At 33.8% G+C, this 23,186-nt stretch overlaps 1 protein-coding gene across 3 annotated transcripts in view; it reads right to left on the bottom strand.

Annotated features, from left to right (window-relative positions):
- The window catches only part of LOC150110345 (uncharacterized), a 51,934-nt gene that overhangs the window by 27,369 nt on the left and 1,379 nt on the right, over positions 1–23,186 (bottom strand). For 2 of the 3 annotated variants that reach the window (XM_090393123.1, XM_090393131.1), the window contains exons 1-2: positions 9,312–9,404; positions 1,010–1,147 (exon numbers count right to left, since the gene is read on the bottom strand). In XM_090393123.1, the coding sequence (XP_090249249.1) occupies positions 1,010–1,147; positions 9,312–9,378 (205 nt within the window). In that variant the 5' untranslated portion in view covers positions 9,379–9,404. Of the gene's footprint in view, positions 1–1,009; positions 1,148–9,311; positions 9,405–23,186 lie in introns of those variants that run through there. The other variant, XM_090393140.1, reaches the window with a different exon arrangement.

Here is a 23,186-nt window from a genome sequence, read left to right as displayed (position 1 = left end):
CTGAAAAGAACGAAATGAAAGAACTGATACCATAAGACAACAGAGGTGCAAATGAGATAAGATGAATCGAACTTGAGAGGAATTCTAATAGACTGTGATGTACCCATTATCTTTTCCTGTATCGTAGCTAATTCAGCTAATATTAAATGTAATCCCAAACAACTAAACCCGCACAATAATGAATGAAGTAATTAATAAGATCGAATGTACACAGTCGGATGCAGAGAATGAAATTAATAGATTCTTTGTTCTAACTTTTATTTTTCCTCCTCAATGTTGTTCAACTCATTTTCACTACTAGCATATTAGTGCCCAAACAAATTTTATTGTTTAAAAAACCATGGACTTCTTAAGTAATATTTTACTACCATCCATGGGTGGGATCCGCATAATTACACCTTTATCTGGCATGCAAGTAAGCTTGGTTATCAAAGGCGTTTATACTTTTCACTATGGATATTGATTGTTAAGATACTTGCTATGCAATAATTTTTTATATCTTCTGTATAAAATTTGTATTAGAACTATCTATTGCATACATTTTACTTGTTTTTCATATACTTGTAAAATAATCTTATCCCACTATGAAGTAAAAACTAAGTAAATAATGTTTAGTTTTTCTTTTCCTATCCTTTTCATCTTCTACAATCTGCTAGCAAGGACGTAGTACCGTCACCTATTGTTTTTCAAAAAAAAAAAAAAGCACGGCATTTCTAATCTGATTATCATAACAACAGCGATACTAATTATCATATTAACTGTATGAATGATTAATTCTTAGATTAAATATACTGTATAATTGATTAAATGAGATAAATCCTGAAGTGTAAATCAAGAGTGCAATGAATTCTCCATGACTGCAGCCTCATTTTAATATGTTTATTAATAATATAATATTGAGAGTAAACATGGCAGTTTATTCTTAGTAGAAGTAAATATAATGCTTACAAAAGTGTGATTCTGCACATACTGAATTATTCATATCATAAGGTTGTCAAGAAATACTCACCAAGCACACAGCTCTCTCCTTCCGTATATGGTTGAAACCCAATAGGACACCTGCATGTTGGTTGATTATTTTGATCTTCAACGCAGACAGCACCACGAATAATGCATTTTTGTCTATTGTGGAACGTGTCACAGGCTTCTTTAAAACATATAATTCAAATCAGTTTTGAATTGTAACTCTTAGCATTCCATTTAAATTTTTATTGTTTAAATATATTTAAATTTTAAAAAATTCTTTTTATTATACACTTTCAATGCTAATCAATCCAACAATCTGTGTACACATTCCACCTTTGATTGATTAGCTGATTAAGTGGATAGCGTCTTCGCTCTCCAACCACCAGCTTCTAGATTGAATCCCACTGTTAAATAGGTGTTCATCTGTCAGAGAATTTTACTTATCCAGGGTAAAACTCTCTCCCCCAACTTATTTATTACAAGTCTAAACTGGCTTGGGGGAAGGGGTGATGGGGGGATTACCATCTTTAGTCTGTAGAGCAGGTTCCCTTATTATATAATCTCCAATACAACATGAACCTCATGTATTGTAATTTTTTGAGTACACATTATTGACATCATATGGATTAATTGACCATATGATATCAACAGCAGTCTACCGCCGGCCTAAAATGATTCGGGATAAAAAAAAAGTAAAATATTTGATCACTAGAGCAGTCTGTGTAACTTATGCCTTATCATACGTTTTTAATCATCTTAAGCTAAACGTTTAGAATGAAAGGTATTCATTCTAAATGTATAGGTATAGAATGAACACCTTTCATTCTATACCTATATAATGAAAGGTATTCATTATATAGATATAGAATGAATACCTATAATAGCAAAACATTAGAGATTTATAAACTCTTTGCACTTCATATCATAGCAAGACCTGATCGACGACCTAGAAGAAGAAGAGAGTTGGGCTATTAATTAAAAAATCAGTATGTGACAGCTCACTAGCGCATTTCAAGTGTAAAGAAGTTAACATGGTATCAACCAAAAACCTTCCTACCATTGGGTAGGATGAAACAATCAAATTGCATATTCTCTAATCCTTCTGAAATGCTCTAAAATCTGAAAAGGCATCAAGAATCAAGCATCATATCTTGATTCTGTAGCTTGCACTAATGTGCGAGCATATACCACTAAAACAGTATCATTCCAACAATATTCCAAAAATTAAAATAATAATAATAAAATAAAATAGATAAACAAAGAAATAAATAAAACATGCGAGAACAAAGGAAAGTTCGATCTTTCGGAACCTAGGGGATTCACAAAAATAAATGGGTATTCCTAAAGCAAAATTGATTTGAACTTGACTTCTATAAAGACAAAAATCAGGAAGAACTACCTATACAGTCGCTATCGTCAAGTAGAAAGATATCACATTCTGACATACTGATTTAAGTACAACAACAACAGGAAAAATTGCCATCCTCCATTCAATAGGACAATTATCATATTGTGCTTCACCTCCCGCATATAGCACATGTCATGCAAACTGACCCTCATTCTAATATTGCTGTCCTCTGACCCCTTTTAAATCGTAAATGGACTTAATACTATCTCGAGTGGTGCGAATATTAATTAGACCGTATTTTGGATAAACAGAATTGCATGATCTCTGCCATCCATTGAATTTTTCCCATTGAATTCCTTTTTTCTTCTAATTTTGTTACAATATAAAAAAGTGCTCTCTCTCTCTCTCTCTCTCTCTCTCTCCTGTGATATACTAATATACTTATGCTGAAAAATACCCCACCCTTCACGTCTATGATGATTGAAGAGCGAGCAGATGATTAGGATATTTTCTCGCCAATAGCGACTAAGATATTGCCTCTTATGAGACGCTCTGGCAAGGAACTGCTCCAATAGCAATTGTTGGCATTCTTTAGGAAGTTTAGCCAACATCGGCAGAAACATACATCCGCTGAATTCCTAGTAAAAAAAGAAATTCAAGAAAAACAATTGCTTCCTCAGACTGGCGGGACAGTACAATAATCGAGCGGTTATTCTAGTGGAACTAAAATCGATGCAACACTGTGTTGAAATAAACATTGAAATAATAACTAAATAAGTATAACTAAATGAAGAAAGCCATAAAGCGGAAACAGAATTTCTGAGAAAGTGAGCGAAATGAGCCAGCAAGAGAGAGAGAGAGAGGGGGAGAGAGAGAGAGAGAGAGAGAGAGAGATGACCAGCTAACAAAACTGCTCTCTTCTAAACACCATCAAAAAATATTAAGTAGATTTTAGTGCACGGTCCAAAATGTAAGAAGATGAGTAAAGAAAAGAAAAAAAAAAAGAAAGGCTGAAGGTTTCAACCAGCCCATGAAAAGAAATACAATCCTGCCTGAAAGTCTGAGTATCATCAAGGGAGGGAGCGGAGTTAGATCATTGTTGTGAGAAAGAAAGAGTGGTTTTGAAACAAGGAAGTTGTGAAGTTTTCCTCACTCTAGTAGAGAATAGCAGTGAGATCTGAGCTTAAGGAAGCAGTTAAATGATATTCTAGAAGCTTGGAACGTTCAAGACTATTATGTTTGTCAAACGAAGAGGTTGGATACAGTGTACTGTAATGGTGGTGCATTTCTATGCACCACCACCACTCACATACATCTAAACTCTGTTATTCCTAACATAATCTCACCTGGTATCCTAAATAACTATTTGTCCGTCTCAACCTTTCGAATCATGCTCTCTATGATTCCTTCTATCAGTGGGTGGTAGAAGGAATCATAAGGTTTCACAATCCAAACCTAGGGATAGTGAAACTGTGAATCTTTTCTTTTCGATATGCTCTAGCTTATTTCCTTATCCTATTTCTTTGCATTAATTTGTTCTATCTGTTGCTCCCAGTAGTCTTATAAGAAATTGTCATTTTTCATTAGTTCCCTTTAAAGATTCTTACAGTCCCTTTAAAGATTTTCTGCAGTTCAAATGCTCATATCCTAAGGTAGCCTTCCTTGAGGAGTACAACGTTTACAACTCAGCATTTTGCTATCTATTCATCCGAATACCAGTTAGTTCTCTCTAGCCTTCCAACACCCTTCATATCTTCTTAATTACTTATGCTTCCAGATATATAGTAGTTTCAACTCTCGTCTTCATAACTCAGCCATAAACTCAAGAAAATTTCCTTTTCTACATAATATTATTCTTCCAATCATTTTAGTGTCTTTTGGCACTGTCAACATTAATAAGTTTCGTTATTTTAAGCCTTCTTTCATTCAGATGATTACTAATTTTGCTCTTGTCATCAACATACGTTCATTGAATAATAAATAATTCTTACCAGAACGAAGGCCTTCCTTTCCCATTCTGCTCCAAACAATAGTCCATTCATATACATTCATTGGAAAGAAGTCAACGAACATCCCCATGGGCAAGGGGCATCGTGCCATGTAACGAGTCACGTGTTTGTAACCAGTATAAATCGGAGGAATTAAAATATGATGCTACTACCAAATCAGTGTGACTGTGTGCTAGTGAAATGGCTGCGAGGACGGAGTTCGAAAGAGACGTTTTGAACTGCTATGTTGTAGGCGTATCTGTTCTGCAAATTGTTGACAAATTGAGCCATTCCAGATCAACAATCAACTGCAAGCGCAACCCGCAATAGACGACCCGCCATACTAAATCGAAAGTGACGGTAGTGCTACGAAGGATAATATGTAAACCCACTATTCGTCGGCCGACAAGTTAAATGAGGAATTCCGGGCATCGACTGGACAAAAACATTCAGAACTAAGGCTCGCAACATGAGTTTCCATGGTGGGACCGCAATATGTAATCTCCACATTATCCGAACTAAAATGCAGCAACGACTTCAGTGGCACAAAGAGCGTGCAAAGTGGGAAATGGTAGCTGAGAAAACTGTTTTATAGAGAGCTGAATCATGCTACACTCTGTACAGAACGGATGGATGGGATGTGGGTATGGCGGGGCCTGGTGAACGTCACTTACCAAAATGCGTAATCCCAATTATGAAATTCAGTGGTCGCGGTGTGATGGTATGGTACTGTTTTTCCTTGTTTGGCCTCGGACCTCTATTTGTGGTGCCACGAACACAGAACTCTGAGAGATATCTGAACATTCTGGACATTGCAGTGCTTCCTACTTTGTGGCCTTTCTACAGAACTAACCATTATCTCTTTCAGCAATGCCATAAGGCGCTACTGCTGTAACTGCGTTGTTTGTGGACATGAACGTCTCCACACAGCCGTGACCTCAACTCTACTGAATATCTGTTGGATAAACTGAAGCATGGGATAAGGTCAAGGGACGTGGACCCTACAGCTGTCTAGAACCTCAATACATGCCTACAGGAAGAATGGTCGAAAATTCCCATTGATCGCTATCGTACGCTTGTGGAAAACATGCCCTATAGGATTGCTGCAGTCATCGCAGCGAAAGGTCCTACATCAAAGGTGCCCGTTGACGTCTTTCAAGCAGTATACGACCAAACCGAGAGAGAGAAAGAGGTGCAACTAATAAGATATGAATCTACATTAAAAAATCTAAACATTTTATTTCTCTTTCATCTTTATTACCTAATTTTACTTTTTATGTCATTCTTACGTATAAAATGTTGCAGAACAAACAGCAGATTAGTGGTTTGTTTAGGAAAGGCTATTAAGGAAGAATCCATTGATATTTTTCTTGAAAAGCTGGAAGTTGTAGCTGGCTAGCTGTTCATTAGACGAAAATGAAATGAAAAAGGAACAGGCACGTAGGTTCCAGTTACTTCTTAATAAAATTTAAAATTCATTTTAAATTTTCATTAAAAGCCCTCCTTTTCATACGTAAATTAACCTGGTGCTTGACTCATTAATTGCCATGGCAATGATAACCCATCAAAAAAAAATAAATAAATAACCAGCCGATTTGCGTATTCCCTGATGACTATGGACATGATCATTTTAATATTACTTTCAAACTTAAAAAATAGCTACTCCTCAGGCATTCGATAATAATAATAATAATAATAATAATAATAATAATCACCAGTCAAATTTTTATTTATATGATATCTTGTTTTGACTGTGTATCAATTATGTGAATAAAATAATAATAATAATAATCTGATTAGGTTATTTAATAACAGGAAAATATCTAAATAATAATCAAAACACAATTCAAGAAATATTCTAGAGCTACAGGAATGAGCTTAAAATATGAATTGCAAGCATTACAAAACCCAGGTCTGTAACTGACTAATTTTCACATCGATAAATTTTGACAAATCTACTTTAAAATAATGTAAGTTTTGACATTTAACAGGCTTTCACATGAAGAAAGTTTGTGCTGTGGTGTTTCTTCACTTGTCAGTGTTTTTGTTTCTAGAAATCGGCAGCATCCACTTATAATGTATAAAGTAATCATTCAACAAGCACTCTAAATAAAGCCTACGTGGAAAAAGTTCTACATTTGATCACTTTCGGGATTATGTAAAAAATAAATACAAAAATATAAATACAAGAAAAAAATCTATACCGCACCCATGGTACTAATATGCTACAGGTTTACAACCTTTCGTCGGTGACAGTCACATGAAAAAAAAAAAAAAGCAATTCTTGTTTCCCCGTGAAGCATCTTGAAAATATTATATTAACTTTCGGTTTTAACCGAAAGTTAATATAATATTTTCTAATAAAGTAATCTCTTTAGAGATTACGTGTTTCTCCCCTCGTAAAAATCCGATTGTTCATTCATCCAAAATACTGTCAAAGACATGTGTCAACTTATGTGCTTGTCGATCAGATATTTTAAGGTTAACGTTCTAAAGATATCTTGTATCAAAGCAAAGTCAAATTCTGACATATCGAACTGATTGCGCGCATAAGGAGCAACAACAAATTGCAGTAAACAGATTATTAAACAGATGTGGGGTTTTTGTGCTCTGTCACTCGTGCACCGTGGAAAACAAAAGTGCTCTTTTAATTTCGGAATTTTAGGTTAAAGTTTATGGCAGTTAGTCGCACTCCAATATTCACAACAAAAAAAAAAAAAGCTAATGTGGCCCGACAGTGATAGTTTGTTTTCTTTGGTGATAAAAAACTTCTGCTAAATTCATAACCCAAAATCAGTAATGTATTTGTATTCGTAAGCTTAAAAGCATTTTTGCTTCTGGAAATCGTCACAAACGTTGCTACCGAATGGATTCAAAACTTTCATCGAGAACATTTCTAAACATTCCATCAAACTTATGCTATGCTATTACAGCTTTTATTATTATAATTTACTATTGAAATGATACTATTATGCTAAATCCCCAAGTGGGTTCAAATAATATAATTATTTTGAACCCCCACTTGGGGGGGTAGTACAATGTGTATGATATTTAGTATCGTGGGTAGGCTAAATTGGATGATAATTATCTAATTTGGAAACCCTAATCTAGAAACCCAAAATTAATGTGCCAATCCATTTCAAGCCCACAGTAAGCAAGTCTCGCACCTGGTGATAATAATCATTTCCTAATAACCTTCAGAATACCCATGTCTGAGTGTAAATCGTACTCTAGAATACTGGATAGTAAAGAGAAGACCAGAGTCTTTTCTACATCACCAAGCTCGCAAGGATAACATATTTTTTTATATTAATCTCATCCGTGAAAGTTTGCGAATCTATTATACATTTACTAATATAAAATGCAAGACGTAGATCGAAAAATTAGAAACCTCTACTCCAGAGACTGAACACTGTACTTTTTCAAGCCACTTCAGGCATCTAATAAGCAGCGAGAGTATCATTGATAGATGAAATCTATCTACTACCTAAAACCATTTGCAGGCATGCATGACACTGTGGGATTTTAAGCTACAGAAAAAAATAAAATAAAATAAGTCATGTATAATGTATCAATCAGGCCTTTTTAGCCTAGTTGGCCAAGAATACAGCGTCTCTGCCTTTTGACTTAATATCACTTCGAAATGCCTTACATGATGTTAATGCGACGCGAAAACTTTTAACAGAGCAAAAGTTGTCTTCAGAACTTGTTTTATTTATTCATTTTTTTCTTTTTCGAATCAGGAATAATCATTTTTATGTGTTAATAATCATATTTAGAATTCATTGTAAAATCTAATGAAAACAAGAAGTAATAAATAAAAACTAGGAATAATAAAAGTGATTTAGATGCTTGTGCATCTTTGTTGCAAACATTTCTATTTCTGCAATGCCAGAATTTGGGATCATTGTAGGTTTGATTCGGGTTGCCGACTAGAAGAACTTTCTTTAGGCAGCTTTCTGGTTGCTAAGCCGGCAAGTATGTTTTATTTTATTTTTCCGCTTCAATTTAGAAAACTCGAATATAGAAGTCACGCTGTTTCAGATAATAATACCATTTAGAAGTTTGAAATGCGAGATGGGGCAGATTTCTGCCTTATTTCTTCCCAAAGTCTTTGACTGACATCCCCAAAATCATCGACAGCCATGAATTCAACTATTGGCGATGTTTATGAGCAGAGATCGGCTGCCTACCGACTTCGTTCCAAAAAGTTAATTAGGACTAAAAACTGCATAATAAAATGCCATACAGGATTATTTTATTTCGCTTTTAAAACTGCATTATCGCCCATCTACGTTGTCATGCGCCTATATTTTATGAAATGAAATCAAATGAAACGAAACAAAATAAAAAAACTATTCCATTTTATAATACATACAAGAAGAAGAAAAAAAACCGACAATATATTTGAAGAAAAACTAATAATTTCCTCAAAATAGATCATAACTTCCTCCACGACTTTTTGACGAAATCCTGCTGAAATTAACAGTTGGTTCATCGTTTCATTTAATTATTTTGAAAGAATTTGAAATTAATGCATTGTAAAATATACAATTATTTTAGTAGTAATTGTTTAAATCATTTGGGGGGGAAAGGTACCCCCCAAATATTCAGGGATCCAAAGGAGGGATTGCTTTTTGAATTACGATCGAAGCATTCGATAACATATTCTTCAACTGTCGAATATTTTTATTTCAAAGCAGATGAGGATGTTTCCTTTGAAACAGTTTCCTTTGGTGGTTTTCTAATGACTATGAAGCCAGTATATTACATCCGTTAATTTAAAGTGTTATTTTCTTCTAGCAAGTTTGCTTGTTTTTACGGGAAACCCTTCCACGGAATAAATCGTCCCGCACATTAAGATATCAGATCTAAATAAACTGACGAAATTTTAGTTAAGAAACAAATACAGATTAAATATTTAATTTAATGATTAAACATGATGATTATCACATGCGATGTTTAAATATTTAAACAAAAAATGAAAGAAATGCAAATAGTGTACTTACCGCAAGCACCATAAATAATCAGAAAAATCAATAATAACAAAAATAGGAAGTGCTTTGAATGTTCCATTGCACTCGTTGAGTTCTGAATGAAAGCTGATAAATTTTCGGGGTCGATATGATATATTTCAGGGGACTTGGGGAATTTAACAGCAGAAATAGCGATTGCGCTATTTTATCCATGAATGATAAGATGTTAATATCGTCGTATCACACTGACCTCTCTACAGATTACATTATCGCGTAAAACAACAAATCAGTATTCTTCGCATATTTAAATCATGAGTAATATCCATTCTGCTCAATTGAATTATTGATGTCAGTTAAAGTTTTAACAGAACTTTATGAGAATCATTGGTGCCTCCACAGATAAAATTATTTCTACATGTTTGACTTTTATACGGTTAGAATTCGTATTATTTGTGACTCCTCGCCAATCACGGTCACAGACACGGTTGTTTGTCCTAACAAAACTAAATGTTCGTACTTAGTGAAAGGGGAATTAATAATTTAATAACAGGCAAACACGTTTTTCTTTCAGTTCAAAAGCAATCGCTGTAGGAAACTAATGTGAATATGTGAATATAAAAATATGATAAATTCCTTATTTTATTTTCCATTTTAATTTTAGAAAGTACAAACGCATATGTAATAAAAACGTAACTAATTGGTGTAGGAAGAATCCTATGAGGGATGATAGTGAGAAATGTTTTTTTTTTAACAGTTAATTAGTTCAGGGTTCTTTTAAACTTCTAATTAAAGCACGAACTTAGATAGACTTGTGGAGTTTCGAGTTTTTGAGTGTAGGAAGGCTAAGGTTTTCATATTCTCATTTATGAAGTTATTGAAAGGCTTTAAACTATCCCAATGATGTCAGCAACGTATCGCTTCTGTATTACTCAGTGATCTATTACACGTTTCTCTGTGTTTGACGAAATTCATCGTCAACCATTTTCTGTCCACTTCTGGACGAAAGCCTCCCCCCCCCAAGTCCTCTATTCATTACTTCGTGAGCCATTTTATGCCACTGAATTCGTGCCATCTCTTTATCCTCATCTTCCCACCATCTCTTAGACCTTCTAGCTTTCTTTACATCTCTATGATACAATTCTGATATCAGCTTTGTCCATTTTTGAATGTTACTGCTTGCAATATGATCTGCCCATTGCCATTTGGATCTTTTAATGACTATTATAATGTCTCTCGCCCAAGTCTAAGTTCTTACTCAAGTATCGCGTGTTTCTATCTAGAATGCTAATACCGAGTAATGATCTTTCCATTTTTCTCTGGGTAATCCTCAACTTGTTGGTCAATTGTTTTAGTCAGTATCCATGTTTTACTTCCATATGTCATAACCGAAAGTATACAACTGTAGAATATTTTCTTTTTAGGGAGGTTAGGATGTTTTCCTTTGCAACATAATTTGCTTTGGGGACTTTATAATCTGTTAATGTTTAAAATTGGAATGTGAAAAATTTTAAATTTCACAGGTTTACTATAAATGTCTATTTAATTTATTGAAAAGACAAATAATAAAGAAATCTTTCTTTATTATTATATTTTAGTAAAAAAATGTCATTTTTGTATCAGAGGACAGTAGCATCAATACAGAGCCCAAACTTACTAGATCAATCGATTTTCTGGGAAAAAAAAAAAAAACTTGAATTTTGAGATTTAGAAAAAAAAAAACAGCGGTATGCTGCAAACATATGCATAAAACATTAGAAGTACTGTACTGTAATTAGAAGTACTATATGACGGAAAGTTAAGATTGAATAATTTTGTATTAAAGACAAAAATTCTTTTAATAAAGAAATGAATTTACTAGAAATTCTGATGATCCTAATAGATCTACTAGAATTTCCTTAAAATGTTTCTTTATTTAGCAAGAAACTGATGATTTAGTGATCTAAATCATCTAAGTGAAAGAATTTAATTAAACTCCAGTCCTCTTTCCCCTGAAAAAAAAAATAAATTATATGATTTAAAAATAAACGAAAAGACTTAAGAAAAAAATACCCAAGTTGCCCCACACTGAATTAGGGCATCAGTTTAAGTTTTATTTATTTTTTATTTTTTTTTTCAAATAAATTATTTTTTACTTCGCATTCAGTGATGCTGACTCGTTCTTTTTAGTTGCAGTATAAGATCAAGTAGTAATACAAGCTACTTTAAAGGAAATGCCGAGCACGATCTTCTTTGTTAATCTTGGTACTTATTACTTCAGTATTTACCATGAAAATATATACATATAATTTTTGAGATTTTCAGGATTTAAATTGGGAAAAGTTGTAGTGACATTGCATATGCATCATACGTTGTACGAAACCTGCCACCTGTTCGATATATGAACTAGATAATTTTTACATAGCTTTGATCATAATATTATCTAGAAGGAATCGACGTAAATTCAGTTGCTAGAAATTCACACCACTCATGTTGCAGTTTTATGATTTCGTCATTGATATATTATACAGTAAAGAGGCGACATCTAACATAAAACACCTTAAAAGTGAAATGTAGGCTTGTGGAACAGTTTAAACGAACTTTGTGTGAACCAATGATGGACGTAACCGATCCTGCTTAATATAGTGAAAGACTAATGCACTGAGTTGATCCTATCTCGTAACAAATTTTCTCATGATGTTCACAGCAGCTGGCTTATTATTACGGTTAAACTTCCAATTGTTCTGGATTAACATCCGATGAATATGATGCACGTGTTTCACTAATAATTACGAATGAATGTTGCTTTGAAAATCTCAATGATTGAGAGAAGAAAGCAGGTTTTTTTGTTGCCGATTATGTTGTTTCTTTTCCACCTTCTAGCGTGCAAGAATACTGTCCAGCATTCCTACAGTAGAAAACAAAAACAACTAAATAATCTTGTCTTGATGAATTCGTGAATTCTTATATTATTATTTTATTTTGTTTTATTTTATTTTTGACAGGCATGTTTTTCTGACCATCTGGTAAAAAAGAAGCATGAAACAGAAATTCAAATAGAATCATTTTAATACAATCATTTACCAATGTTTTAAGGATGTTATTCATATGATTTTCCAAAGAAAAACTGTCAATTTTAATTTACTGACATTCTAGAAGCTAGCTTATCGATTTTCAGTTTCGTTTTCATCACATGAAGTTCTATCGCAAAAAAACAAATATCATATGATATTTAGGGCGTTTTTTCATCCATGAAAGAACTCTTTAAAACATTATTTTGGGAAATGAATGATTGAAATAGTAAAAATCAGAAATATAAAATAAAACTTTTGCCGAGTATTATTATTTCTGATACTAGATTTTCATAATTTTATATTTCTCTTGAAAAATAAAAAAATCCTTATATATTTCAATTCAAATGATAAAATGCAGTTTATATGGTTTATCTTTTAATTCAAAATAAAACTAAAGAAAGTTAGTGATGCAGTTTTATAATCCACATCCTGAATGTAATGTTATTTGTACTACGTGATTAGATATTTAGGTATACATTAATTAGGTATATATAAACTATGAAGGCAGCGTGTTTTTAGATTACTGGTTATATTGATGACATTGAGAAGCAGCTCACACAACAGCTAGAAACTCTTACAGTTTACTATAAGGAAAATCAACTGAAACCAAATCACAGTAAAACCCAAATGTGCTTTCCATTTCCATAATAGGGAGGCGAGGAGAGAGTTCAATATAGAATGGAATGGTGTAAAACCGGTCAGTTATCCAAATACAACTTACATAAGTGTTACAGTAGATGGGACCCTAAATTATAAGCGACACAGAGAACACAGCAGCTAAAACTCAAACACGTAATAATATTCTGCGCCGATTAACATCATCTCGGTGGGATGCAAATCCACAAGTACTGAGCACCTCTGCACCGGCACTCTGCTTTTCGATAGCCGAGTATGCTATCCCTGTTTGAGAAAGACCATCACATGTCAAAATTGTTGATAAGGTTCTTAATGAAGCATGTTTTTACCGGCTGCCATAAGCATAAAAAATTGACCATCTATACTCACTGTCTGGTATTGCACCTCCTCACATCAGAAGGACTACGCAGAGTACATATGAGCGGAAACAACAACTAAATGATGAACGGCATCCTTTGTATGGACATGTTGCAGTACATTAGAGGAAGATCAAGGAAAAGTTTTATTCACTCAGTGGAACCGTTGGTTGATTCCATAAAAGCTACAAGGTCAATAATAAGGCAAGAACAATCTCCAGAGGCTCTGAACTTAAACGAATCTCTTCCTTCTTTCTTACATCTTGACTGGCAAAGATGGAAGACAATGAAGAGACTTCGTTCCGGAATGGGCAGATCAAAGCAGAATATGGCCAGATGGGACTACACAGACAATGACAGCTGCTCAAACACAAACCATGGATCATCTTCTGCGATGCTGTTTAATTGACATTAATATATGTACCCGAGAAGATTTAATGCAGTATAATGAATCTTTTAATGTCTCTTTTTTAAATGTAATAAATAAATAAATAAATACTCGTTATATGTTTTATTTTTATCATATCCTTTTATGAAAGCATTCTAATTGCTGATAAAAATGAAACATACTAGTCATCGGTATAATTTCGCTTGTAGATAAGAAAATTAAAATGAAATTTATGGGAAGATAACCAAACATGTCCACTGACGACAATCAGATTTGTGATAATTAAAAAAAAAAAAAACGCAAATAAGTGATTTCCATTCTAATTCTAATTACGAGTTTTATATCTTAATTCCACAAGAAAAGTGTTTGCCTTAGCAAAATCCATGTTCTCTAAATTAAAAGAAAGCGTATTTGTTAATTCTACTATTAATTAAAAAAGTATTAATAATCGACAGTAAAATTGATAAGTTGCTGTCCCCCTTGTTAAACTCGTTTCTACGCGTCTGTTTTCAGTGTGACAATTTGGATAACTGAAAATAAGGGGATAAACATCCTTTGTTGTTTTATAGCCAGTAAGCGGAACTAAAGATCGATAACTAGGATAGATCGATAAATATCAAGAATAGTGAGGGAGCTTGCTCCACCTTTACTTCGAACTGCCTTCGCCGATAGTTTTTCGGCATGAAACTTATAGATCGTAGTTATCGATCTTTAGTTTCGCTTACTGGCTATATAAAACAACAAAGGATGTTTATCTCCTTATTTTCTATATTAAGGTGCCAGAAAACTAGCCATTTGGCTTTTTATCTTAACTAAAATTCGGATAACTGTTAAAATATCTGCTCAGATGCGCCTTTCTGACTCCGGCTCCCTTGGCAACTGCTCCAGTGCTATAGCATTCCTACGCCTCTGATAACTGGAAATGTTCAGGTCCGTTTACGAAAAAGCGATCGATTGGTAAACTGCACCAAAGTAAAAAAAAAAGTAAAGCGCTGAAACAAAAATGCATGATGTGAAGCACAATCGCTTGCAATAGTTTCCTTTCACTTTCACTTTCACTCAATCAGTGTGTTAGAGCCTTCGTAGTTCAGTCGGTATAGACGAAGCCCTGTGGTCAGAAAGACCTGGGTTCGTTTCACGTCCATGGCGTGAAGCGACTCCTCGGGTTTTTCGTCCCTCAGAACAGGCAAACTGGCCAGTGAACACACGCAGATCTACAGAAATAAAATACATACTTAATCCCTCTTTTTTTTTTTCTCTCCGGGAAGCTCGACCAGTCCTAAAGGGCTGTCGAGGAACAAGGGGAACCCCATACGAATAAATAAATAAAATCAGTGTGTTCAATCAGCTGTTTGAAAAATGACACGTTCCATTGAGAAATAACAAATAATGACAAATAATTGGCTTGAAACATTTTCCAATCAGGATATCCAAATCAGAGTTTTTTCAATTGAAAGGGAGTTAGCCGGTATCATAGATGTTTTCCTGAACAGATATACAGATATATATATAGAATTTTTTTTTTTACCTTGGGTGTAGTATATGTTAAAGATACCAAGCTATATATATATATGTGTCGATTAGTTTTTACTCGGTCGTTATACATTTCAAAAAATAGATTTAATGACTCCAAGACCGAGATAACATATAAAGATTTTAATGATAAATACTACTAGTTTCAGGATATAGCAGCCTTCTTCAGGTATTTATAAGGTATTTATAAAGGAAAGGAATACTAATAAACATTGAATTATTTAAACAAACTGGAAATTACAGGTACAAATTGCCTCACATAATCGATACATAAAAACGTTGTATTTTTCAAGTTGTTCCAACTTGCAAGTTTGAACAACTTGAAAAATACAACGTTTTTATGTATCGATTATGTGAGGCAATTTGTACCTGTAATTTCCAGTTTGTTTAAATAATTCAATGTTTATTAGTATTCCTTTCCTTTATAAATACCTGAAGAAGGCTGCTACATGCCGAAACTAGTAGTATTTATCATTAAAATCTTTATATGTTATCTCGGTCTTGGAGTCATTAAATCTATTTTTTGAAATATATATATATATATATATATTCACGGGGAAGTCACCTTCAAGGAGACATAATTTTGAATTAAAAAACCAAGACTACAATTAATGAAATAAAAAACGCAAGCCCACAATTAAATAAGAAAATATGTAAGCTTTAAAGTATCGAAAATGTAACAACTATACGTCTTTCGATATTGAGGATGTAATTTTAAACGGAACTCGAGTTAGCCAGTCTCGTATATAGCGGAAAGAGTTTGATTCGCGAAAAAAATGTGTTTTATTCCATAAAACAGTAATTCACGATTTGACAGGCAGAGAAGTCTAATGTAGATTGCATTCCTGTCCCATCATTATAGTAAACAGATTCCTACAATGCCAAGCACCTTGACTCTGACTGTCATTGAGACTGAAACTTGAAGGGAAAACCAATGATGATAAAATATATCACTTTTTTTTGTTCCTATAAAACAGTCACTAACAAATGACAAAAGCAGAGAACACATCCAGACATACTGCTTTTACACAAAATGTTTTTTTTCCGCAAGCCGGAGAAGATTGAATTTGCTGTCGATTGCGAGCTCCATTTGGTCCTAGCTAATATATTTCATTAAACATTAAAATTTGGCTTTATTCAAAATATTAAGCACTTTCTTGTCTAAAAAAACTGTTTTCCTGAATTTATAAAATATTAACCATCAGCATCACTTCTTCAGTTTATTGAAAGACAGTTTTCAAAGTTCAAAACTGTGCATATTGAGAAATGGCCTTTACAAATGCATTGTGATAAACGATGATATACACTATACATATACAAGATTTAGAAACAAACAGAACGAAAGACGGTAAATAAAAAATGATAACGATAATACTTTAAATGCTACACATGTTTGTAACATTTCAAAGCTCGACATATTTCTATGAAAAGATAAGATAATAGTTGGATATTATTTCTTAGGGGGTAATAAATTTTGCAAGTAAAGTTACACTCGGCTAGGTGTTTGTATGGTGAACGAGCTAAACTATGAGGTCCTTAAACTCAAGAATATTGTTTTTAGCTTGAGCATACTGATCAGAAGAGGGGAACGTTCAGGGGCAAACACTACTAAGAAGAAACTCGAAGTTCGAATAGAAATCGACGAAAGAAGATATATCGCAATGCTGAAACAGAGAACTACGTGCTTTTGAAAATGCGGCGAATTTTTCCACAACAAATCATAACAATTATTGATTTATCGACAGGGTAAAGACATTAAACAAACAGCAACCCATAAGGATATTATATATGACAAAAGCTATGGCTATAGCTTTAAGGTGAACTACCAGATATAGTTCTATCCGGTAGTTCAACTTTATATATATATATATATATATATATATATATATATGTTAAAGATACCAAGCGATTTTAAACCTGGTTTTACTCCATTTCCCAAGTAAGGAAACAGACAAACAAGTCAAGTTTGCGCCTGTAAGTGTTGCAAGTCTAGCTGACCCTGCACGTAGTGCAAGACCAAGGCAACTCATGGTAAAAGTAGAATAAGCTCTGATCACTAATCTTAATATTTACCCCTAATGCAAAGCACATCTCCTGGAGGAGATGTATGATGCTTTATATTAAAGGTAAGGGGCCACTACCCAGATAGGTTTCGACCTTTTAAATAAGTAAAGCCGTCTCTAAAAATTCGGACGATCCCTAGGCCACTCAATTGTAGGCGAAAGACCGTCCATCTCATCGTTGGCTCCACTCAGTGATGGCCTTCCACCCACCACCACCACCACCACCGAGCAGAACCGCTCATATTCCGAAGAAAAGCATTCACTGACAAAGCCCCTCACCGGGCCGTGGCGGAAAACACTTTCCCTCAAGACTCATGCTCCCTTAAGGCAATACTAACCAGATCTCTCAGACCCCACTTCGTTACCAGAAAGCTTCAAGAAAACCTTCTAAAGCTGGAGGGTTGGTTCTCCAAGTGGAGATTGGAAGTCAGCCCCCTGAAAAGCTCAGCCGTTCTTTTCTCAAAATGGCCAATGTCTCCTGCAGGAGATGTGTTACTATTCAATACTAAAATTCCCTGGCAGACAGAAACAAATTACCTGGATGTGATTCTCGACAAAAAGCTATCTTTCAACCAACACATCAAGTCTGCGTGCGTAAAAGCATCTAAAGCCATAGTTCAGATCTATCTGCTAATTAATAGAAATAGCAAGCTCAGCAACAGAATCAAATTGCAACTATACCAGATGATGATTCGTCCAATAATCACCTATGCCTCTCCGGCCTGGAGCCACACCTCTAATACTAACATTATCAAAATACAGCGAGTGCAGAACAAGTGCTTGAGAATGATTCTGAACGCCCCGTGGTATGTTAGAAACAACCAACTCCACAGAGACACAAATATTCCCTATATTCTCTCTTTTCTACAATCCTTAGCATCCAAGTTTTTCCTAAAGACATCCACACACCCCAACGATTTTGTTCAACAAGCTGCAGCATACGAGCCAACGGACATATTCAAATATAGAAGACCAAAAGCTATATTAGCCTCCTATAACGATGCATAATCTCCATGCCTATTCAGAGCGAGCAAACTGCTCGTAAATTTTACTCTCACTGTAACCACAACAGATAGCGGGGAATATGAAAAGCATCTTGCTTCACCCTTAAAGACATAAATGTCAATTGTCAAATCTTGGTATTTCTAGCCTGGCTCCCACTGATGAGACCTCAAAAAAGTTTGAAACCGATGAGGTGCTAATATGAGTTCGCTCTCTTAAGGTTTTTGCCTTAAGGGAGAAATTTGAGTCTCCGGGGAGAGTGTTTTCCGGTACGGCCCGGTGAGGGGTTCTGTCGGTGAATGCTTTTCTTCGGAATATGAGCGGATCTGCTCGGTGGTGGTGGTGGTGGTGGGTGGAAGACCATCACTGAGTGGAGCCAACGCTGAGATGGACGGTCTTTCGCCTACAATTGAGTGGCCTAGGGATCATTCGAATTTTTAGAGACGGCTTTACTTATTTAAAAGGTCGAAACCTATCTGGGTAGTGGCCCCTTGCCTTTAATACAAAGCATCATACATCTCCTCCAGGAGATGTGCTTTGCATTAGGGGTAAATATTAAGATTAGTGATCAGAGCTTATTCTACTTTTACCATGAGTTGCCTTGGTCTTGCATTACGTGCAGGGTCAGCTAGACTTGCAACACTTACAGGTGCAAACTTGACTTGTTTGTCTGTTTGCTTACTTGGGAAATGGAGTAAAACCAGGTTTAAAATAGCTTGGTATCTTTAACATTTATTATACCCACCGTAAAATACTTTCTACATATTCAAAGTTAAGAGGAGTGGATATGAGAGCTAAATACTCCACTTATATTCAACTATATGCGACTGCATCAAGAGACGGGACAGAGAAGAGATTTTCACCGCAAGAAAAACGAACAAACATTTTTTTCAAGTTTTATCACGAATATCAGCACTGATATGCGAATGTTTCTGGTCAAAATTGCTGTTATTATTCGTTACGCTGTTGTAAATAATATATTTCTATCACGTAAAAGATCCTTTCAGTATATTCTTATTGATAATTATAGATTTTAATACATTGAACGTTGTGTCTTTCAGATAAGCGAAATCAGAATCGGGCTGGAAAGGATAACAAACTGAAAATACCTTGCTTAATATAAGGCAATAAATTTGTGATGCTTTCAAATATTATTCATTTATTTTCGCAAAGTTAGAAAATTAACACAAATAAAAATACTAAAATAAAAAAGCGTAGAATTTACTTTAAATCTATTTCAAAACTTTGAGAAGTTTGTAGTTCATTTCTCAAATCTGAACTTTGAGAAATGAAGTGTAAAATAATAATAATAATAATTATTATTATTATTATAAGATTTCGTAGACTTTTAAACTTTGCGAAATCTTTTTAAAAAAAAAGACTAATAATTCCAGGACTTAGATTTTTAAAACTGGTTTAGTCATTCTTGAAATCATCACGGTAATGCATAAAATTTTCAAATAATTTTTGATAGCACAACATGCCGCGGTCTATTTTAAATTATGATCGTAGGCATGATTATGAAAGCAGATAATTCTGATATATCACACTATTACGAAAACGCACGGATAAGTATGAGCTAATAAAACTATTATTAAAAATCACATCAAAATAAACTTGGAAAAAAGTGGATCTTTACACATTAGTATTATATTCATAATCGAAGAAAACGACGACTAGAGAATGCCATATTTGGGGTGATTTTTGTACTCACAAATCTCATGTGGTCTGTGAAAATGTGCATCAAGTAATAAGAATATATTAAGGATGCACACACTTGTTGCAGATGTTTCAAATGAAAATTTTAACTTTCCAAGTGAGAAGGAAAAATGCAACGCAACTTTTATCAAATCATGAAAATTAAGAAATCTTACTTAAAACCAAAGTATTGCATTATGAGTTATCAGACCACGCAACTATTTACTGATAAGATACAGCACAGCCATGGCGTAAAGTTTGCTCAAATAATAAAGTTAGCGGCATTGCGTTGCGTTTCATTCTTTTTATCTGAAGCACACGAGATCTTAAACTGCAAGAGACTCTTACTAGCATTACATTCCTCCCCTCCCCTCCCCCCAAACACACATAAAAATAAAAATAAAAAATAAAAACCTTAGTATAAGTTTGTTTACTTTTGTCTCAGTTTAAATGTTTCGGTTTCAACATGTTTGTGTTCAGGATTTTTAAATTATATTCGCTGTATTTCATATTTTAAATGATATTTTCAACAAAGAAGGACTGCCCAAGTACGGGCTTCATCTTATGATTTATCTCATCTTCGTTTTTCCCTCTTACCTTGCCGTGTCGAGGGTTTATTAATCATCAGACCTCAAACCGTTCACAGGATAAGGTGGTCAGCCTTACGTCCCAGTGTGTCCTATGTCTGTAGTGTTGAGTTCTCAAGGTCCGTTTGTCTGCTTTGCGGGATGAAAAACCCAGGATAAACTGGGGAAAACTACTGCCTGCGCCCAAGACCGGCTAACTTAGCTATGGCTGAAGAAGATCCTTCAGCTCATCACGTCACCGACGAGAATCGAACCTAAGACACTCCTTCACCAGGCATATGGTTGAGTAGAGCACAGCCACTAGGCTAACCCCGCGGACTTTATGATTTATAGTTTAAACTAATTGAGGAACTGGCATGACTTGATAATTTCTAAGTAAAATATCGCTGTTAAAGTGTTCATTTTATTGTTATGCCAAGGCAGTATGGATTTATTAACGACTGGATAAATCACATCTTTACTTTGTACATTCCAATTATTCTCTGGTTTACGTTAATTTGGAACTCAAGCTGGCATTTTGTTTTCAAACACGCTACTGTCTTTTTATACTTGTTCTTTTTAATAATATTTCTCACCGAGTAAAAATGAATTATAATATATATATATATATATATATATATATATATATATATATATATATATATATATATATATATATATATATATATATATATATTAGAGAGAGAGAGAGAGAGAGAGAGAGTTGCGACGACTCAATTTATTTAATTATTATTGAAGTTCAGATTGAATTTTGAGAATAGATAGCAAATAATTTTCACAGCAAATTCATTTATCTAGGATCTTACCTGCGTGCTTAGAAATCTGAATCCGCTCACTAACTATTCTTACAATAGGAGCAGTACACAGGATTTAATGGTTTAAAATTTATTCACAACGATAAATTCCTAGTGATTTTCTAGAGTGAATTTCTCATTACCAGTGATGAGGAAATGCATATTTGGAATCTGTAATGATGAGAGTCATTAAATCTATTAGTGTAAGTTTGCTTTCTCTAAAGATGAACATTTTTAATGTCTAGTTAGTTGTAAATTCGAGAAACCAAGGGAGCTATTATTTAATTTACAAGTGAACCATTACACGGTTTAATAAATAAATAAGAAGCTCTTTCCAGATAATAAAAAGTTTAAAAAACTTTCTTCAGTTTCATATTTCTTGTTACTCTTCGACTGTGAACTCTGTTAATATTGAATATAAAAAACTAATAATAATGAAGTATAATCAAAAAAAAAAAATTATCACATACTTTATACTGAACACAGCTGTTCTGTTGCTGTTCCGCTACGTTTGAAAAGCCATATCAATGTCCATATTTAATCTCGTAAAACAGAAGCAACAAGTTAAACAATTACTTCAAAAACAACTACTAGTCCTGATCTCCCCCCCCCCCTTCTGTTTCGGTTAGTTTGCTTATTATGCATGCATTTAGATGAATTATGGTCTGTTTTATGTATTAAAGCAGATATCAAAATACCTTTGAAATATACATTACTTGTATAAATATTTAACTGTTTAGTTGTACAATAATGATTCAGGTAGATAAAACAATTTTGGAATGTTCATAATTATTATTATTTTCAACACCCGACCTCCATTGAGTCAGAGACTCATCGTGGGAGGTACTCACTATTGCATACAATGCTCATCCAACCTCGTCTTAAACTGATCCAATGTGTCCACAACGCACCCAGACAATGCATTCCGCTCAACTTAACCAGTAATATTTAGCTGTTTCGTGGAATCTGGATTTTTTTATTCGTGTAACCCTGACATTTTCAAAACATCTGTTATCATTAAATACTTGATTAATAGCAGACATTATATGGTAATATTTATTATCTAATAGTTAAGAATGGATATTATAATGATAATACTTTTTGACTAATAATATCCATAATTAGTACTAGTCGCAATTGTTATCATTACCGTTTCTATAATACTAATATTAGACTCGAAGGAAGCTTGTAGAAATGGCTATAAGTTGAAAAAGATATTGAGAAATTATGTATAAACCATAAACCTATTCATAAACATATATATTATTAAATTTGAACATTTAATAATATATAGGTTTATGTCAATTTATGTATACATACACACGCAAAACACAGAAGAAGTTCGAGTTCTAATTATTTATTAACAACATAATTAGTTTCATCATCAGTGGCATGGTATTGAGTCTGTTGGCTGGCAAAAATTCGACAGAGGTTTTTTTTTTATTATTCGTCAAAAAATAACCTGCATCTTCTTGAATTTATATTTTAATATAAACACTAAATATGTGTAACATGTCTAGTTAAACGAATATAAATAAATATGCGTATGTGTATAAAACGCAAAAATTTAAAGACAATTTAAACATCTAATAGAATTCATCAATACAGGGTTTATAAAGGTATTTTGCATGTATACATTATAATTTTTTTCTTTCTTTTTTTTTAAAAAATATTTTGCTAGGCTAGTTCTCCCTAGATTCAATATTTTTTGTCTCCTACGGAAAATAACAACAATAATACTGGTCATGTTAATCTCAATACATTTTTAGTAATACTGTGACTTGTAACAGCGATTCTGTTA

This window comes from Typopeltis vanoorti, chromosome 1, assembly GCF_054136105.1.
Source record: "Typopeltis vanoorti isolate ZY-2024b chromosome 1, IOZ_Tvanoo_1.0, whole genome shotgun sequence".
In the NCBI taxonomy this organism is placed as follows: Eukaryota; Metazoa; Arthropoda; class Arachnida; order Uropygi; family Thelyphonidae; genus Typopeltis; species Typopeltis vanoorti.
The sequence above is the reverse complement of the archived record's forward strand: the minus strand, read 5'-3'. Positions and strand labels throughout refer to the sequence as shown.